Source organism: Mauremys mutica, chromosome 7 (assembly GCF_020497125.1).
Source record: "Mauremys mutica isolate MM-2020 ecotype Southern chromosome 7, ASM2049712v1, whole genome shotgun sequence".
NCBI classification, from domain to species: Eukaryota; Metazoa; Chordata; order Testudines; family Geoemydidae; genus Mauremys; species Mauremys mutica.
In genome coordinates this window covers 45873169-45886107 of record NC_059078.1, presented here as the reverse complement: position 1 = coordinate 45886107, position 12939 = coordinate 45873169, and the positions used below count along the sequence as shown (strand labels likewise).

The 12939-nt window shown below is 51.3% G+C and overlaps 1 protein-coding gene across 3 annotated transcripts in view; it reads left to right on the top strand.

Moving 5' to 3' along the window:
• Positions 1-9858, top strand: part of WDR82 (WD repeat domain 82) — a 140713-nt gene extending 130855 nt beyond the window's left edge. For all 3 annotated transcript variants that reach the window (XM_045023904.1, XM_045023907.1, XM_045023905.1), the window contains 4 exons: positions 2302-2427; positions 2574-2724; positions 3461-3582; positions 4737-9858. In XM_045023904.1, the coding sequence (XP_044879839.1) occupies positions 2302-2427; positions 2574-2724; positions 3461-3582; positions 4737-4904 (567 nt within the window). In that variant the 3' untranslated portion in view covers positions 4905-9858. The remainder of the gene's footprint in view (positions 1-2301; positions 2428-2573; positions 2725-3460; positions 3583-4736) is intronic.
• Positions 9859-12939: the final 3081 nt, after the last annotated feature.

Genomic DNA, 12939 nt, shown 5'->3' with positions numbered 1-12939 from the left:
AGTGGGAATTTGGGGGATGGGTTTGCACTACCACTTCTTATCCAGAGCTAATGGTGCACAAATGCTACAGTCGATTGTTTATTGGAAGGCTATATTGAGAATTAAAAATTGCAAACAAAATCTTGCTATGTCATAACACCCCAAAATTTGAAAAACACAGTGGGTGTTTGGAGGAGAGATTATTACAGTAGCACCTGGGAACCCCAGTCAAGGACCAGGACCCCATTGTGTTAGGTGCTGTACAAACACAGAACAAAGCTGGAGAGTTGCAGAGCAAGTCCTGGGATGGCACTGGAGGACCCGGCAACCAAGGATGTTGCCGTCTCACGAGACCCTAAGCAGATTCTCCTCAGAGCTCTACTGAAGATGTCCTTGCATGGCAAAACTGGCTAAAGCCATTGTGCAACAAGGGGTTTTTGTGGCTGAGAAATGTGGGCCCCAAATGCTAGAGAATGGAAGTAGTTTGATCAAGAAAACACCATAGTCGCTTCCCATTCCTGTTTCATTTGAAGTCCCCCAATGACAGCTGCAGCATCCCATGTGCTTGATTGTCTCTCTCATGCACAATGACAAGCTGAGGGCATCTTCCGCCAGTGAAAACTTTCCTCACCACTCATCCACTTAGGCAGAGATTAGCTGTGGGGAAAACTGATCAAGACTTTTCTCTGAACACACAGCAGCCCACGTGAACAAGATGCCCTGGAAGTCTGTGGGAAGATGTGCTTCCAGGTGGCACTCAGAGTAGATTTTCTGTGGTCCTTGCTTCTCACTTCACATGGCCACATAAATCTCTGGACCAGCCCTCCAGAATGAACAGCAGGGCTGCTTGAAACCAAAGAATCCCCCTGCCTTGGGAAGCCTTAAAGGGGCCAAGCAGCCCAGTGCCCAGTGTTTGGTTTAGTGTTGGCTGTCTGACAGCTGTATTTTTATTAGAAACCCAAGAATTTTGGTGAAGGTAGAGGACTATTGAATTTTGTTGGCATTGTGGCATCTGTGACTTTTGCTAGGACGCTCCCCTGTATGTCCATGTAAATGTATCGGTTTCAATGGTGCAGCAGGCTTGGAATCTCTCCTGCCTCTCTCTCGATCCTGGGCAACAGGCTGGTGCTACTGAATTCTGAAGACGTTCAAATGAGAATAAGGGACATGAGGGGTGTCTAGGTCAATAACCCACCTACTTTATTACATGGTATGTCTTAAGGTGCTTGTGATGGTGGTGTCTGAGTTGTTGCTTAGCTTTAACGTTCCAGTGAATCCTAAGGATGGGGAAGAGAAATCTTCTACCCCTTCTCCCTTTGCTTCTCAGCAGCTTCCTTATTGGTGCAATCTCTGAGATTAGTTCCTCAACCCTTAGCGGGGTCATCCCCTTAAATTTAAGAGCAGAGGTGCTGAAAGTGGCCTGTCTTCCTGCTTGTGTTAACAGTGACAAGCCCCAGGCTCAATGTGATCTCCATCAGTGGTGAATTCCATAGCTGAGGGCCCTCTTTGGAGAGTGCCCTGTCCCGGGCACCAGTGGGAATGACCTCCTTGTCCCCATTGAATATAGTTGCTTCAGGGCGTGAGTGCCTAGTGTCTAAGTTCTGCCCAACTCCATTTAGGACCTGAGAGATAAGTGGCAGGACTCTGAGATGTACCTGGTCCGGCAGAGTTAGTTTGATCTCCGGATGGTTCGCTGCACTATGCAGGTGGGACGCTCCATGTTGCACCAGCTGTTGGTTTCCAGGTGGCCTTCAGAGTCCTCCCCAGGGGCAGCATATTGCAATAGTGCAGCCTCGAGGGGCCACGGCACGTGGATGCCTGTTTGTCTGGGATGGGAGTGTACAATCTCTTGGCCAGTGGCATGGATTCTGGAGTGCTTCTGCTGACTGGGTGTCCGTGTGCTGCTCAGGATCACTCCTCACTGCTGCCCTGGCCCTCTATGTTCTCTGGGGTGTGGGGGCTGGTTTTTCATACAACATGCACTTGTCTCCCATGGCAGGTAGGCTATGACCCTTCTCCCTGGGGTTAAGGTTCTCAATGAGGCAAAGCAAAGGGTGTTTGCTCAGCTTTGATCAGCCTGGAAAGCACTGCAGCTGGCATGTGGGCATCCCTGTGGGCATGCCATCCTGGCAGGTGCTGCTCTCCTGGCGAGGGCTGCCCAGGAGATCCTGTTGCTCAGTGAGCTGTGAGTGACCCATTCTGGCTGGGTTAGAGTAGCACAGTTTGTGTTTGGTTTTGTTCCCTTTATCCCACCCCCCTCCTCCTCTTCCTCCTCACTGGCTTTGTCTCGGTCCAGTCTGACGTTGGGGTCTCTGCTTCCAGGTGAAGACTGAGATCAGTGTGGAGAGTAAACACCAGACTCTGCAGGGCCTGGCTTTCCCACTGCAGCCTGATGCGCAGCAGGCCATCCAGTTGTTAAAGCAGAAGAAAATCAATTACATCCAGCTGGTAAGGAGGCAGTGGCAGTCGCCCTTGCGCTTTTCAGTTCCCCCAGCTCCTGCCCCGGCCCTTGGGCTCTCCCTGCGTCTGCTGAGCCTCTGAGCGTTGATTTCAGTGTTTTATGCTGAACTCTTTCTCCCTTCCCCTTTAACCAGAAACTGGATCTCGAGCGGGAGACTATAGACCTGGTCCATACAAATGCCACGGAGCTAGCAGACCTCCCCAAAAGGATCCCCCAGGACTCCGGTCGCTATCATTTCTTCCTGTACAAGCACTCTCATGAGGGAGACTACCTGGAATCTGTGGGTAAGCTCAGCCTTCTCGACCTGTACCCCCCTAGGAGAGGGAATGCCTGGGTCAGACGGTTTCCCCCTGCCCTAGGCAGACGTGGTGTTATTCTGCGTTCTGCTCATGTGTGCAGTGCAGTGTTCCTGTGTAATCTCTGGCTGGAGCAAGGCCTACCTTCCCCTCCACACGGGCCGCTACTATTCCAGTGAATGAGTCAGTAGGCAGATGCCTTTGCTGGCCTGCTGTCGTCCTGGCAGGCAGATGGCTATTCGTTTTGTTCTTGCCATGCTGTTCTTATCCTCAGTTGTTTTGGGATCTTGAACCCCTTCTCTTCAGCGGAAGGACAAGAAAGGGTGTTTGCTCACTCACCTGCCACCAGCTCCTCGGATGCCAGCAGAGGACCCCTTAAACCAGGGCCCCTGACCCACACTGCTGCTGAAGAAGTGCTATGGAAGCCAATGCCAAGGATGTATCTGGGGCAGTCCGGTTGCAGGCACCAGAATGTTTAGTCCTAGGAGGAGGAAGCTGTTTGGCTGGAGGAGGCTTTTTCTCTTGATTTTTGGGTTTCCTCTCCATGGTGGTTTGATTGTCTCAGTCCTGTCTATGGTAGCAAGCTTGGCATGGGACTGCATGTGTGGCACTCTTGTGAGCATGCAGGGCTGAGGACTGGATTCTCACTGCTGGATCTCAGTTTGCATATGTTCCTCAACTTTTAAGTCTGGGGTGATGTTGACCGTCTTGCACTCTCTTGCAGTGTTCATCTATTCCATGCCTGGGTACAAGTGCGGCATTAAGGAGCGTATGCTGTACTCCAGCTGCAAGAGCCGGCTGCTCGATACTGTGGAGCAGGAGTTCTCCCTGGAGATCATAAAGAAGGTAAATCCGTGTTTCCTGCCTTGTCTCCTAACACTTGGCCAGCAGGTCATGCCCCCCAGCTGGACAATGGAGAGAGCAGATTCACATCTTTCTGCCAGTCTCTGGAGGGCGTGAAAAAAGAGGAGGGAGTGGACTTGTTGTCGGGTGTTCCAAAGGGAACCCACCTGAGAGCTGAGCAAGGGAACATTTAAGGTGAACATCCAAGGGCACTGTCCTACTGATGTCTGAGAAGTAGCGAAATCCCCATCCCTTCAGTCATTTCAGAGTGGCCTGGGGAGCATATAGGAGAACATACTAAAGGGGCCAATGCAGGACTGTTTCCTCAGGGGTAGACTAGGGCAGTGCTTCTCAGCCTTTTTGATCCCAGAGACTAGCTTGCTGCATCAGGGAGATGTCAGGGACCGACGCTGGTCCACAGACCAGTTGTTGAGAAACGCTGGACTAGAGGACCTCATAAGTCTCTTCCCATCTCAAATGTCTGATTTAAAAACCAGCATCAAATCAATGGAGGTTGGGCTTATTTTTGGGTCTGAGATGGGTTTTCTGTCTGGCCTGAAATCTCGTCTCAAACGGGGTCAGGCACCAGCTCAGCCATGTGAGGCTGTCAGCTGCCCCGTCCTTCCTCCTGCTTTTCACGACCTTTCACTGCGAGGCTCTGGTGCCCTTTGATCCATCCCCTCATAGCGGGTGCAAATCTGAACTAGCGTTCACCTGCACTGATGTGTGTGTGTTAGGGATGTTGTCTGTCACATCAGTTGCCACAGTCCCTCCCAAGAGCGGCCGCCTTTTAAATGGCTGGTGGAGAGGCTGGCTGGTGGCATGGGGCCAAGGTAATTGCTTCCCACCAAAGGCTGCCTGGAGCATGGTGATTGTGCCAGTGACGCCCCAGGAAGCCATATAGCTCTGAAGAACAGGAAGTCTCAGTTCCCTAAGCCCAGTCGGATGTGAGAGTGGAGAGGACGCTGTGGGTGGAAAGGAGGGAGTTGATTTTCTCCAGGGGTCATTGAGGCGCAGAGGGCAGCAGTGAGGGGCTCTTGTTTCAGAGCTGGGGGGGAGAAGGCTCCCGTTCTCTCCCCACAGTGGCTCAAGGGCATCAGGAACCAGCATTGTGGAGTTAAACCCCCCCCCCCCCCCCCGTGCCGTTTGTGTGCCAGATCGAGATTGACGATGGAGCAGAGCTGACTGCAGAGTTCCTGTATGACGAGGTCCACCCCAAGCAGCACGCCTTCAAGCAGGCGTTCGCCAAGCCCAAGGGCCCCGTGGGGAAACGGGGACAGAAGCGACTGATCAAAGGGCCGGGGGAGAACGGCGAGGACAGTTAGATCCCAAAGGGCAGGAAGCCGGGTCAGGAATAGGACTGTGAACTTCCGATGGCACCCAGAAGGGCCGTGTCGACGGGATCCACGTCTCCACTTCTGAGCCTGCCCGCTGAGCCCGGAGAGGCTTTCCCTCCCTCTCTTCTTTAGTAAAATCATTAACACCTGGCTTCATTGGGGGGTGGGGGGGGCCAAAGAATCTGGGGCAGGGGAGGGATCTGTGCGTGTTTTTATTTTCTGTTCCCCCTCGCTCTTTTGTTGTGTAATTCCTAAGCAAAATGGTTGTTCTAGTCTGAAATGAGATTTAAACCGATGCTCTTGCGACTTCACCTGCCTTGTGACCTGGTTTACCTGGTGCCTGCACTGACTGAAGGGCTCACTTACCAATAAGCCGTGTTATGCAGTGGCCTTGGAATGAAATCCTGGTTGGGGTTGATTTGATGGTGAAAACCAAAGGGTTTCCCCCTCCCCTTGAATGTGTTGCTACAGACCTCTGCTATCTGTGTCCAAGTCCCTAAATCTTGACAACTCCCCTCTATGGAACGGTCCCCTCAGCTGGCCAGTGCCCTGGTACATACGTGCCAGATGGCTGGCCCCCTTGGGGAGGCAGCCAGCTCTGCTGGTGTGTGGGATCTGGGGAGCATGGGGCAGGAATGCTGCCCTGGCATTCCCAGCCACAGCAGGGCAACTTCACCCTGAGGCTGGCAGGCTTGGCATGAACGCACTCAACGGGCAGGTGGTCTGTGATCAGTGACCCCCCCCCCCCACCTCCCCAAGAGCAATGGCATGCTGTCTAGGTGAGTGAAAGCCAGGCAGTTCCTCACCTCTGGGTGGAAAGGCAGTGGCTTTCGGAGAGCTGTTCTGTGTATTTCACAGTACATGGTTTGACTTGGATTTGTGTATCCAGGTATGAAGGCTCCTCTAGTCATCTCCATTTCCACCCATTGGCTTCTCTGGCTTACAGAGCAGCCCAGGAGAAGCCCTAGGTCTGTGGCATTGGATTCTGATCTACTAAAGGAATTTCAAGCTGTATCCTACCTGTGATATGTGAAAGGTTTGCTTCATGACAGCTGAGTTGAGAGGACAAGGGAGGCTAGCCCTGAGCCATCAACTCCTGCTGGCAGCTCTTCTTTGCCTGGGATTTGATCCTCTTGCAGCTCCAGCCACCTCCCTAGATCATGGGTCCAGTGGATCTGAACCCAGGCAGATCCACTGGACCCATGATCTCCAGTATCTGGCTCTGGGCTGCCTCACCATACTGCATTGGTGCAGGAACATATCTCATGACACTCACTCCCAGCCCTACAGCTGCATTAGCATCCTGCCCTGACTCACCAAGCTCCACTCCTGAACCTCTGACACCCATTCAGTCCTGAATCCACCATCCAAAGCCACAGGGACTTCTGAACGTAGGGTAGCAACCCACAGCCAACCAGGTGTACGTTGTGCGTCCCAGTCAACCCATTCATCCTCACACGATTGTTTAACCCTTCAGTATGCCCAGCAGTTGCATCCCCATCCTTCATGCCAGCGCTGCATTCGTCTACCAGGGCAGTGGGGGTAGCCACTTATAACTGTGGGCTACAGTACACGGTCACATTGATCATTAACGGTGCAGCTTTGCTGGTTTGGGAGAACATTAACATTAGCAGGTTTATCTGTTGCATTCTGCACTCTGGTTAGCAGGGCTGTCGTTCACCCTGACCGGGAATGCTTGGTGCCTGAAAAAGACTGTTGTAGATCCACGTAAACCAGGTTGGGCAAAGAGGTGTCTATGTAAGAATGTTTCCCAGGGACACAGGCGAGAGCTGTGGCCCATGAGGAAAGGTGAGGTGAGCTGTGGTGGTGATGGGGAAGGAGCGTGTGCTGTCCAGGCCCACATGCATTAGAGCATCAGGACCACTGCCGCGAAAGGGGGAGAGTTGTGGCTTGTGAAAATCCACCTAGTAGATGTTTGTTCCTGTGGGTCACAGTATTTAATGCACACATCATTCCAGCCCCTGGGCAGCCTCTGACTCGTCCGTTTGTACCACATCTGAGGGGGCTCAGCCTTCTGTATACAGTAGAACTGTGTGGTGTTCCATTAGACTCGAAGCCATTGTTTGTTTTGTTCTCTTGGCTGCCATGGAAACTTTAAAGGAGGTGTCAGCCAGGTTGATTTTCTGCAGCAGGGATCATCCCAATCCTTGAGGAGGAAGAGTCTGGATTGAGGTCAGCTCATCCCTTCCAGGCAGGAAATGGTGGTGACTTGGGTCTACAGTGCAAGACAGGGAGGTGGTGAGGAAGGGATTTTACCAGCTCCCGGCTCAGCCCATCTGTCTCCTTGTTGCGAGGTTTTCAGCAGTCCTTTAGTCCCCAAGAGTTTGGCTGCTGGCCTTACCGCCTGGAACTGATCATGGCAGCGCTGGGGCAGCTGACTTCCTGATGCCCATCAGCAGGTTAGGGGTAAGTCTTGACCTGGCAGGAGACATAAGCAGTCATTGCCAGGGATTTTAGCTTAGGGGCCTTGCTCATCTTCCCTAGCATAGACTATCCAGCAGGTCCCAGTCTGAGCTGGGTTTTCACCTCCCTGGCTTTTCAGTCGAACTCTTTCGTTTCCTGCCAATAGTAATGGGAACTAGTCAGCGGGATTCTCTTGTGACCAAACCATGAAATATCCAGCCATGTGGGGGAGGGGGGAGGGGAGTATCCCTTTCTCCCTGCTCTCTAGAGGTCCAATGGCTTTACAGACCTAGACACCTGCTTTCTTCGTGGAGTGATGTAATTGCATCTTCTGTGGCACCCATTCTAATTGCACAGCCATTGCTGACATTTCTGGATGTTGCTGAACTGTCCGTTCATCTATACCTTTGGGAAAGTTATGTGAAAGGGTCCACATACGGGGTGGGTATCCTATGCATGCAAGGACCTATTCGACCCATGTTTTATATTGTGCTGTGGGACACTAACACCTGCCAGGGCATCCCTCTGCCATGGTGAGATCCAGTGAATAAGTGATCTGTATTAGTTCTGTCAAGGCAGAGGGTTAATTTGTCATGCTGGTGCCTCATGTTATCCCATTCCATCAGGAATGTGCGCACAGTCCACTTTTCAGGAGCGTATAATAGGCCAGGACAGCAAGTGCTGGAACAGCTGTGTTAGGAGAGTTCTAGTCTCTTTCCCTGGGCGAGGAATTGATTTCCGCATCCTCATCTGGGCATAGAAGGTTCATGGGAAGTGTTTGATTACATGCTTCTGGCCACCCTTGATCCCAGGAAAAGACATGGAGACCTGGTCATCTTGTAGGCATTAAGTATCTGGGGTGGTGGTAGCTGTTGACCTATTCACTGACTTGTCACCTAAGTCTCTTCCCCATTTAGAAAAAAGTTAATCCATTTTAGAAAAGAGTCTACAATGTAAACTAGGTCACTCAGACTGTCTCTAGACCATATGTTATTTGGGCTTGTCAGTTAGTTTTGATCCCACTGTTTTGCTCTATTGATGCAAAACATCGCCATATAATAATGGCGAAGGTCCAGTTGATACTCTTCTAATACATGATCAAATGTAGCTATAGGACCTATCAGAACTTCAGTAAAGGAAGAGAAAACCCATAGCCGGCATTAGTACTTTCCCCTCCTCGCCCCACTTATTCCATAAAGTAACCCCATGCTTAAGGCAAATTCTGGTCCTGGAGTAGCTGGAATCATGTGGGATGAAGGGGTAGCCATGTAGCCACTTTTCTCCCCACTCTAAATTTGTGCCTGCGGTGGAGTTGGTGACTCTGACCACCAGACGTTTGGGAATGATGTCTGGCAGGCCTTAGGCATGGAGAGTGGCTGGGATCTTCGGAGGCTTATTGAGGAACTTAAAGGAGTCATGTAGCCTGAAGATCATCTGCCACTTCCTGAATGGGGCTGTCTGCAGTAGTTCCCTCCATCACCCCCATTTTCTTGGGTGAGTTGGAGGAAGAACCACCTACCCCCACTCTGCCCTCAAGTTGTTTTTTTTAGGGAGGGCACATTGTTGGACCTGTCCTCAGCTCCCTAGGCTACTTTGTAGATGTCACAGCAGCCTCGGAGTTACATTATCTGATCCTTCCCAAGAGAGAGGGATGGGGGAGAGAGTGGGACCACAGAGCTCATTGCATGAACTCTGTCCTCTGAATAGCTCCATCAGTCCCTACCTTGGGCAGCTCTGTAGCCCCCGGCCCTTTGTGGAGTGGGCTACACCAACCTGAACATTCTTGGGGTTAGCCAGGCCTACTCAGAGCTGGCGTGTGTGCGAGCAATGGACTAAGGTGCCCATTCCTCCTGCTAGGACACTTACCGGGCTGGCTTCTGTCCTGTGGACACCAAATCTACAAAGACCTGGTCTCCAGTCTGTCCTGGGAGTTGCATAGGCCATCCAGATGTTGCCGAATGGTGAAAGCCAAGGAAATTCTTGGTACAACCAGCACCAAATTGAATTGATTTTGATCTGGGGCCTATCTCAGCTGCCGACTGCATGGTTAAGGGCAGTTGGACATGAGCCGCCTCCGTAGGAGGATGGGGGATTTCTTGGGACTCCCAGCAGCCCTCAAGTCCTCCAGTGCCTACCCAAACGCCAAAAGGCACACATCGGTAGTACTGTGAGCTTGTCTACACTAAGGACTTTTAGGGGGGAAATTCCCTACTGGTGCTATCGGCCTCTACAGCTGCAGCAGGGGCAGTCCTAGACAAGACTCTGTCAGCTTCTGGAGATTTTACCACTAGGTCATGGTGATAAAATTGCCAGGTCATGTGCTGGAAGCAGCCTTTGCCTTATGTGCACAAGAGCTGCCGCTGCGCAGCTGAGCCAGCGATAGCTGTGTGGCAGACACAGCCTGTGGGGGAGAGAGGGAGCAGGCTGGGCGGCAGTGTGGGTTTGAGCTTGGGGCAAGGAGAAGCAGAACACACTGTATTCAACACTGTATTTTCTAAAGAATAAAATATTTTTAAAACAATTTGACTGCTTGTGGTTTGAGTGGAAGTTCTCTAGCTATCGCACCCTGCCTCGTGCTAACACACTCCTTCCCGGGTAGGGCCTGGTGCACTCCCACTTGACAGGTACCAGATTGGGCCCATAATTCACCTGGCAAAAGCCCTAGGTGCAGTGACGGTAACCCAGGGATGAAATGAAAGTTATGAAGTCTACACTGTCGTGCTGCAATTTGTAATATAAACCCTCTGTCTTTTTTTCTCCCCTTAACAGCTTCTTCACTCAGATTTGCTAGTTTATTTGCCATCTTCTTCCAAGTTGCTGTAAAAACATGGAATTTAGTTATATTTCTTCAAAACATTGTCAGAGCTAAATTCCTCGGTAGAAAACTTTGGGGTGGGAGGGGAGAAACCAAACCAGACTGACTTCTGGAAATCCTTTTTCCTTCTCCTCTGCGCCTCTTAAATCATTGTTAACTCTCTCTCCCAGCAGGGGCGGTTCTAGGAATTTGGCCGCCCCAAGCAGGGCGGCATGCCGCAGGGGGCACGCTGCCAGTCCCGCGGCTGCGGGGGACCTTTTGCAGACGCACCTGCGGAGGGTGTGCTGGGAGGGCGGCAGGCGGCTCTGGCGGACCTTCCACAGTCATGCCTACGGGAGGTCCACCCGAGCCGCGGGACCAGCGAACCCTCCGCAGTCGTGCCTGCGGGAGGTCCGCTGGTCTCACGGCTCCTGTGGACCTCCCGCAGGCATGACTGCGGAAGGTCCGCTGGAGCCGCCTGCCGCCCTGCTGGCAAAATGCTGCCCCAAGCGCGCGCTTGGCGCGCTGGGGTCTGGAGCCGGCCCTGTCTCCCAGTCAGGGTAACTTTTAGCTGCTAGCAGTGTTGAAGTAGGATAATTCATGTCTGTTCTACATCCTCTCTAAAAATCTACCTAATCTATAAGAAGGTGGCTAGTTCCCAGGTGAAAATTACCTAAGAAACCCATGGGACTTGAGTTTTTTCAACAGAGTTTTTAAATGGCCCTATAGAACTTGATTTTTTTTTTAATTGTCCCTGCTGTAGAATTCTGTGGGTTGATTTAAAAACTCAATTTCCTTCACTACTATGTTCTGTGGGACTCTTCTCTGACGGGTCGTAGTCTCTGGGTGAACTCTTGTTCAATATTTTCTATTACAGTAATGACCAAAGCACCCCTCAAGACTGGGTCTCTGTTGTGATAGACCCTGAACAAATGTATATGAGGATATATTCCCTTCCCCAAAGAGCTCTGGGTATCTGCAGCTTCAAGTCAGCATGCTCTTTCAAGGATCTTCTGGCTTTTACAGCTCCTCTGTCCATCCACTTATTTCCTGAACTAGGCTAATGTCAACTACCCAGCTCCCTGCTCTAATTGACACCTTGCTTACCCAGCTTTGGGTTGGAGAAGAATCACTTTCATGGCAGTCATCTCTCTAGACCAGATGCTGTAGTTATTGCGCTGGTGATTCATGGGGGACTGCCTCTTGAACGTCCTGTAACAGAACAGTTCCCCCTGGGGGAGAGGGCTGTACAAAGCTACCCCTTAACAACTGGATAGCATTTTAAAAGGCAGGCTGAGGATAAGACTGCAAGGACCCTAAGACTGCAAGGACCCTTGGTCCATCTCAGGGTCTGGACAACTGTCCTTTAATGAGCAGCATCCCAAGGGCTATAGCCGTTCAAATAGAACTGGGCTAGTTCTGACCCAGCTGTAGTTCCCATACAGCAGAATGCTTAAGAGACTCAGGCTATAAATGGCATTTTCATAACAGATCTGCTTGAGGCGCTGCTGGACTAGCCTGACTCGTTAGCTGTGCGGTGTAGTGATGGGTAGCTGAGCTGGAGTCTGTTCTAGCTCACCTGTTGTCCGCTTAGTTCTGAGGAAGCTCTGTTGTTGACACTGTAAGGACCAAAAGGACACTAATATGGCACCCACCCTGGGAGGAAAACCTGGAAACTCACTGTCACTGTATATACAGATCCACCATCACCTTGTACATAACAGTGTTTGTGGATGGAGCCTGTTTGACTGACTCATGTAGTTTCCTGGGGCCAGGATGTGTAACTCGTCAGTAGCGTGGCTGTGACCACTCATTCGCTCCACTCCCACGCCACGCTGTAACACAGTTGAGGTGCGCTCTGATTCCCACACAATCCCCCAGCAAAGTCAGTGTGCCAGCGTGGACAGGCTTTTCCGCGGGGCTCAGCCACCTGCAGCAGAGAATGCAGCAGAAGAAGGCGGTGCCTGGTGTGGACGAGAGGACAGAGCAGATGGGTGAGTAGTAAAACCATGGGCCCCTTGTCAAATGGGTATTTGAAATCCTTGTGAAAAGGAGGCTGGGCATTCAGGCAGCAAAACACCAGGAGGATCAAACTAATCACTCTAAACATGTCAATGCATTATTAACCCTGCTCCAGTTTCCTGGAAGGCCTGGGACTAGAAGTGTGAGCACCAGTGCACAGAGAGGGAGCAGATGCCAGCTCATGGTAGAGGCAGGGCCTCCTCTGCAGTGGGTTTCCAAATTCCCTCTTGAACTTGGGCCTGTTAGTTCCCAGGGGTGGCTCAGACCTGCTCCTCCACTCACAGTTCTCCATGCTTTTAAAGGGCGTGGCCAGGGTGACTAAAATACTGCCGTTTGAGCTGACTGGGTTTACCCTCAGGAAGAGCCAAGTTTGAGCAGCTGGCTGTTGACAAGCCAATTAGAGTTTGAAGGTGCATCATTCAAAGGTGCTGGTTAGCATGTTCTAAAACTAGTGTAGATGAGGCCCTGTCGATTTTAACATGCTCTAAACTGGTGGAGCTGAATCCTACGCTATAGGCTTGGGTTCCTCTCTACCAATTAACTCACATTAAAGTCTGTGCTGTCTCTTCTACTCTAGAGTTATAGAATGTCTGCTAACATGTCTAACTCCCCGCTTTTAAATCTGAGTCCAGATGAACTCTAAGTGTAGACAAGGGCAAGGCAGGGTTTGCACCAATTTGGTGTTTACCCCTTTTTCAAGCAGGAATAAACTGATTAGCGCAACAGGTGTAGTATCTCCAGCTTGCCTTTTTCAGCCTTTAAGGCTCAGGTCTGGTGCAGCTA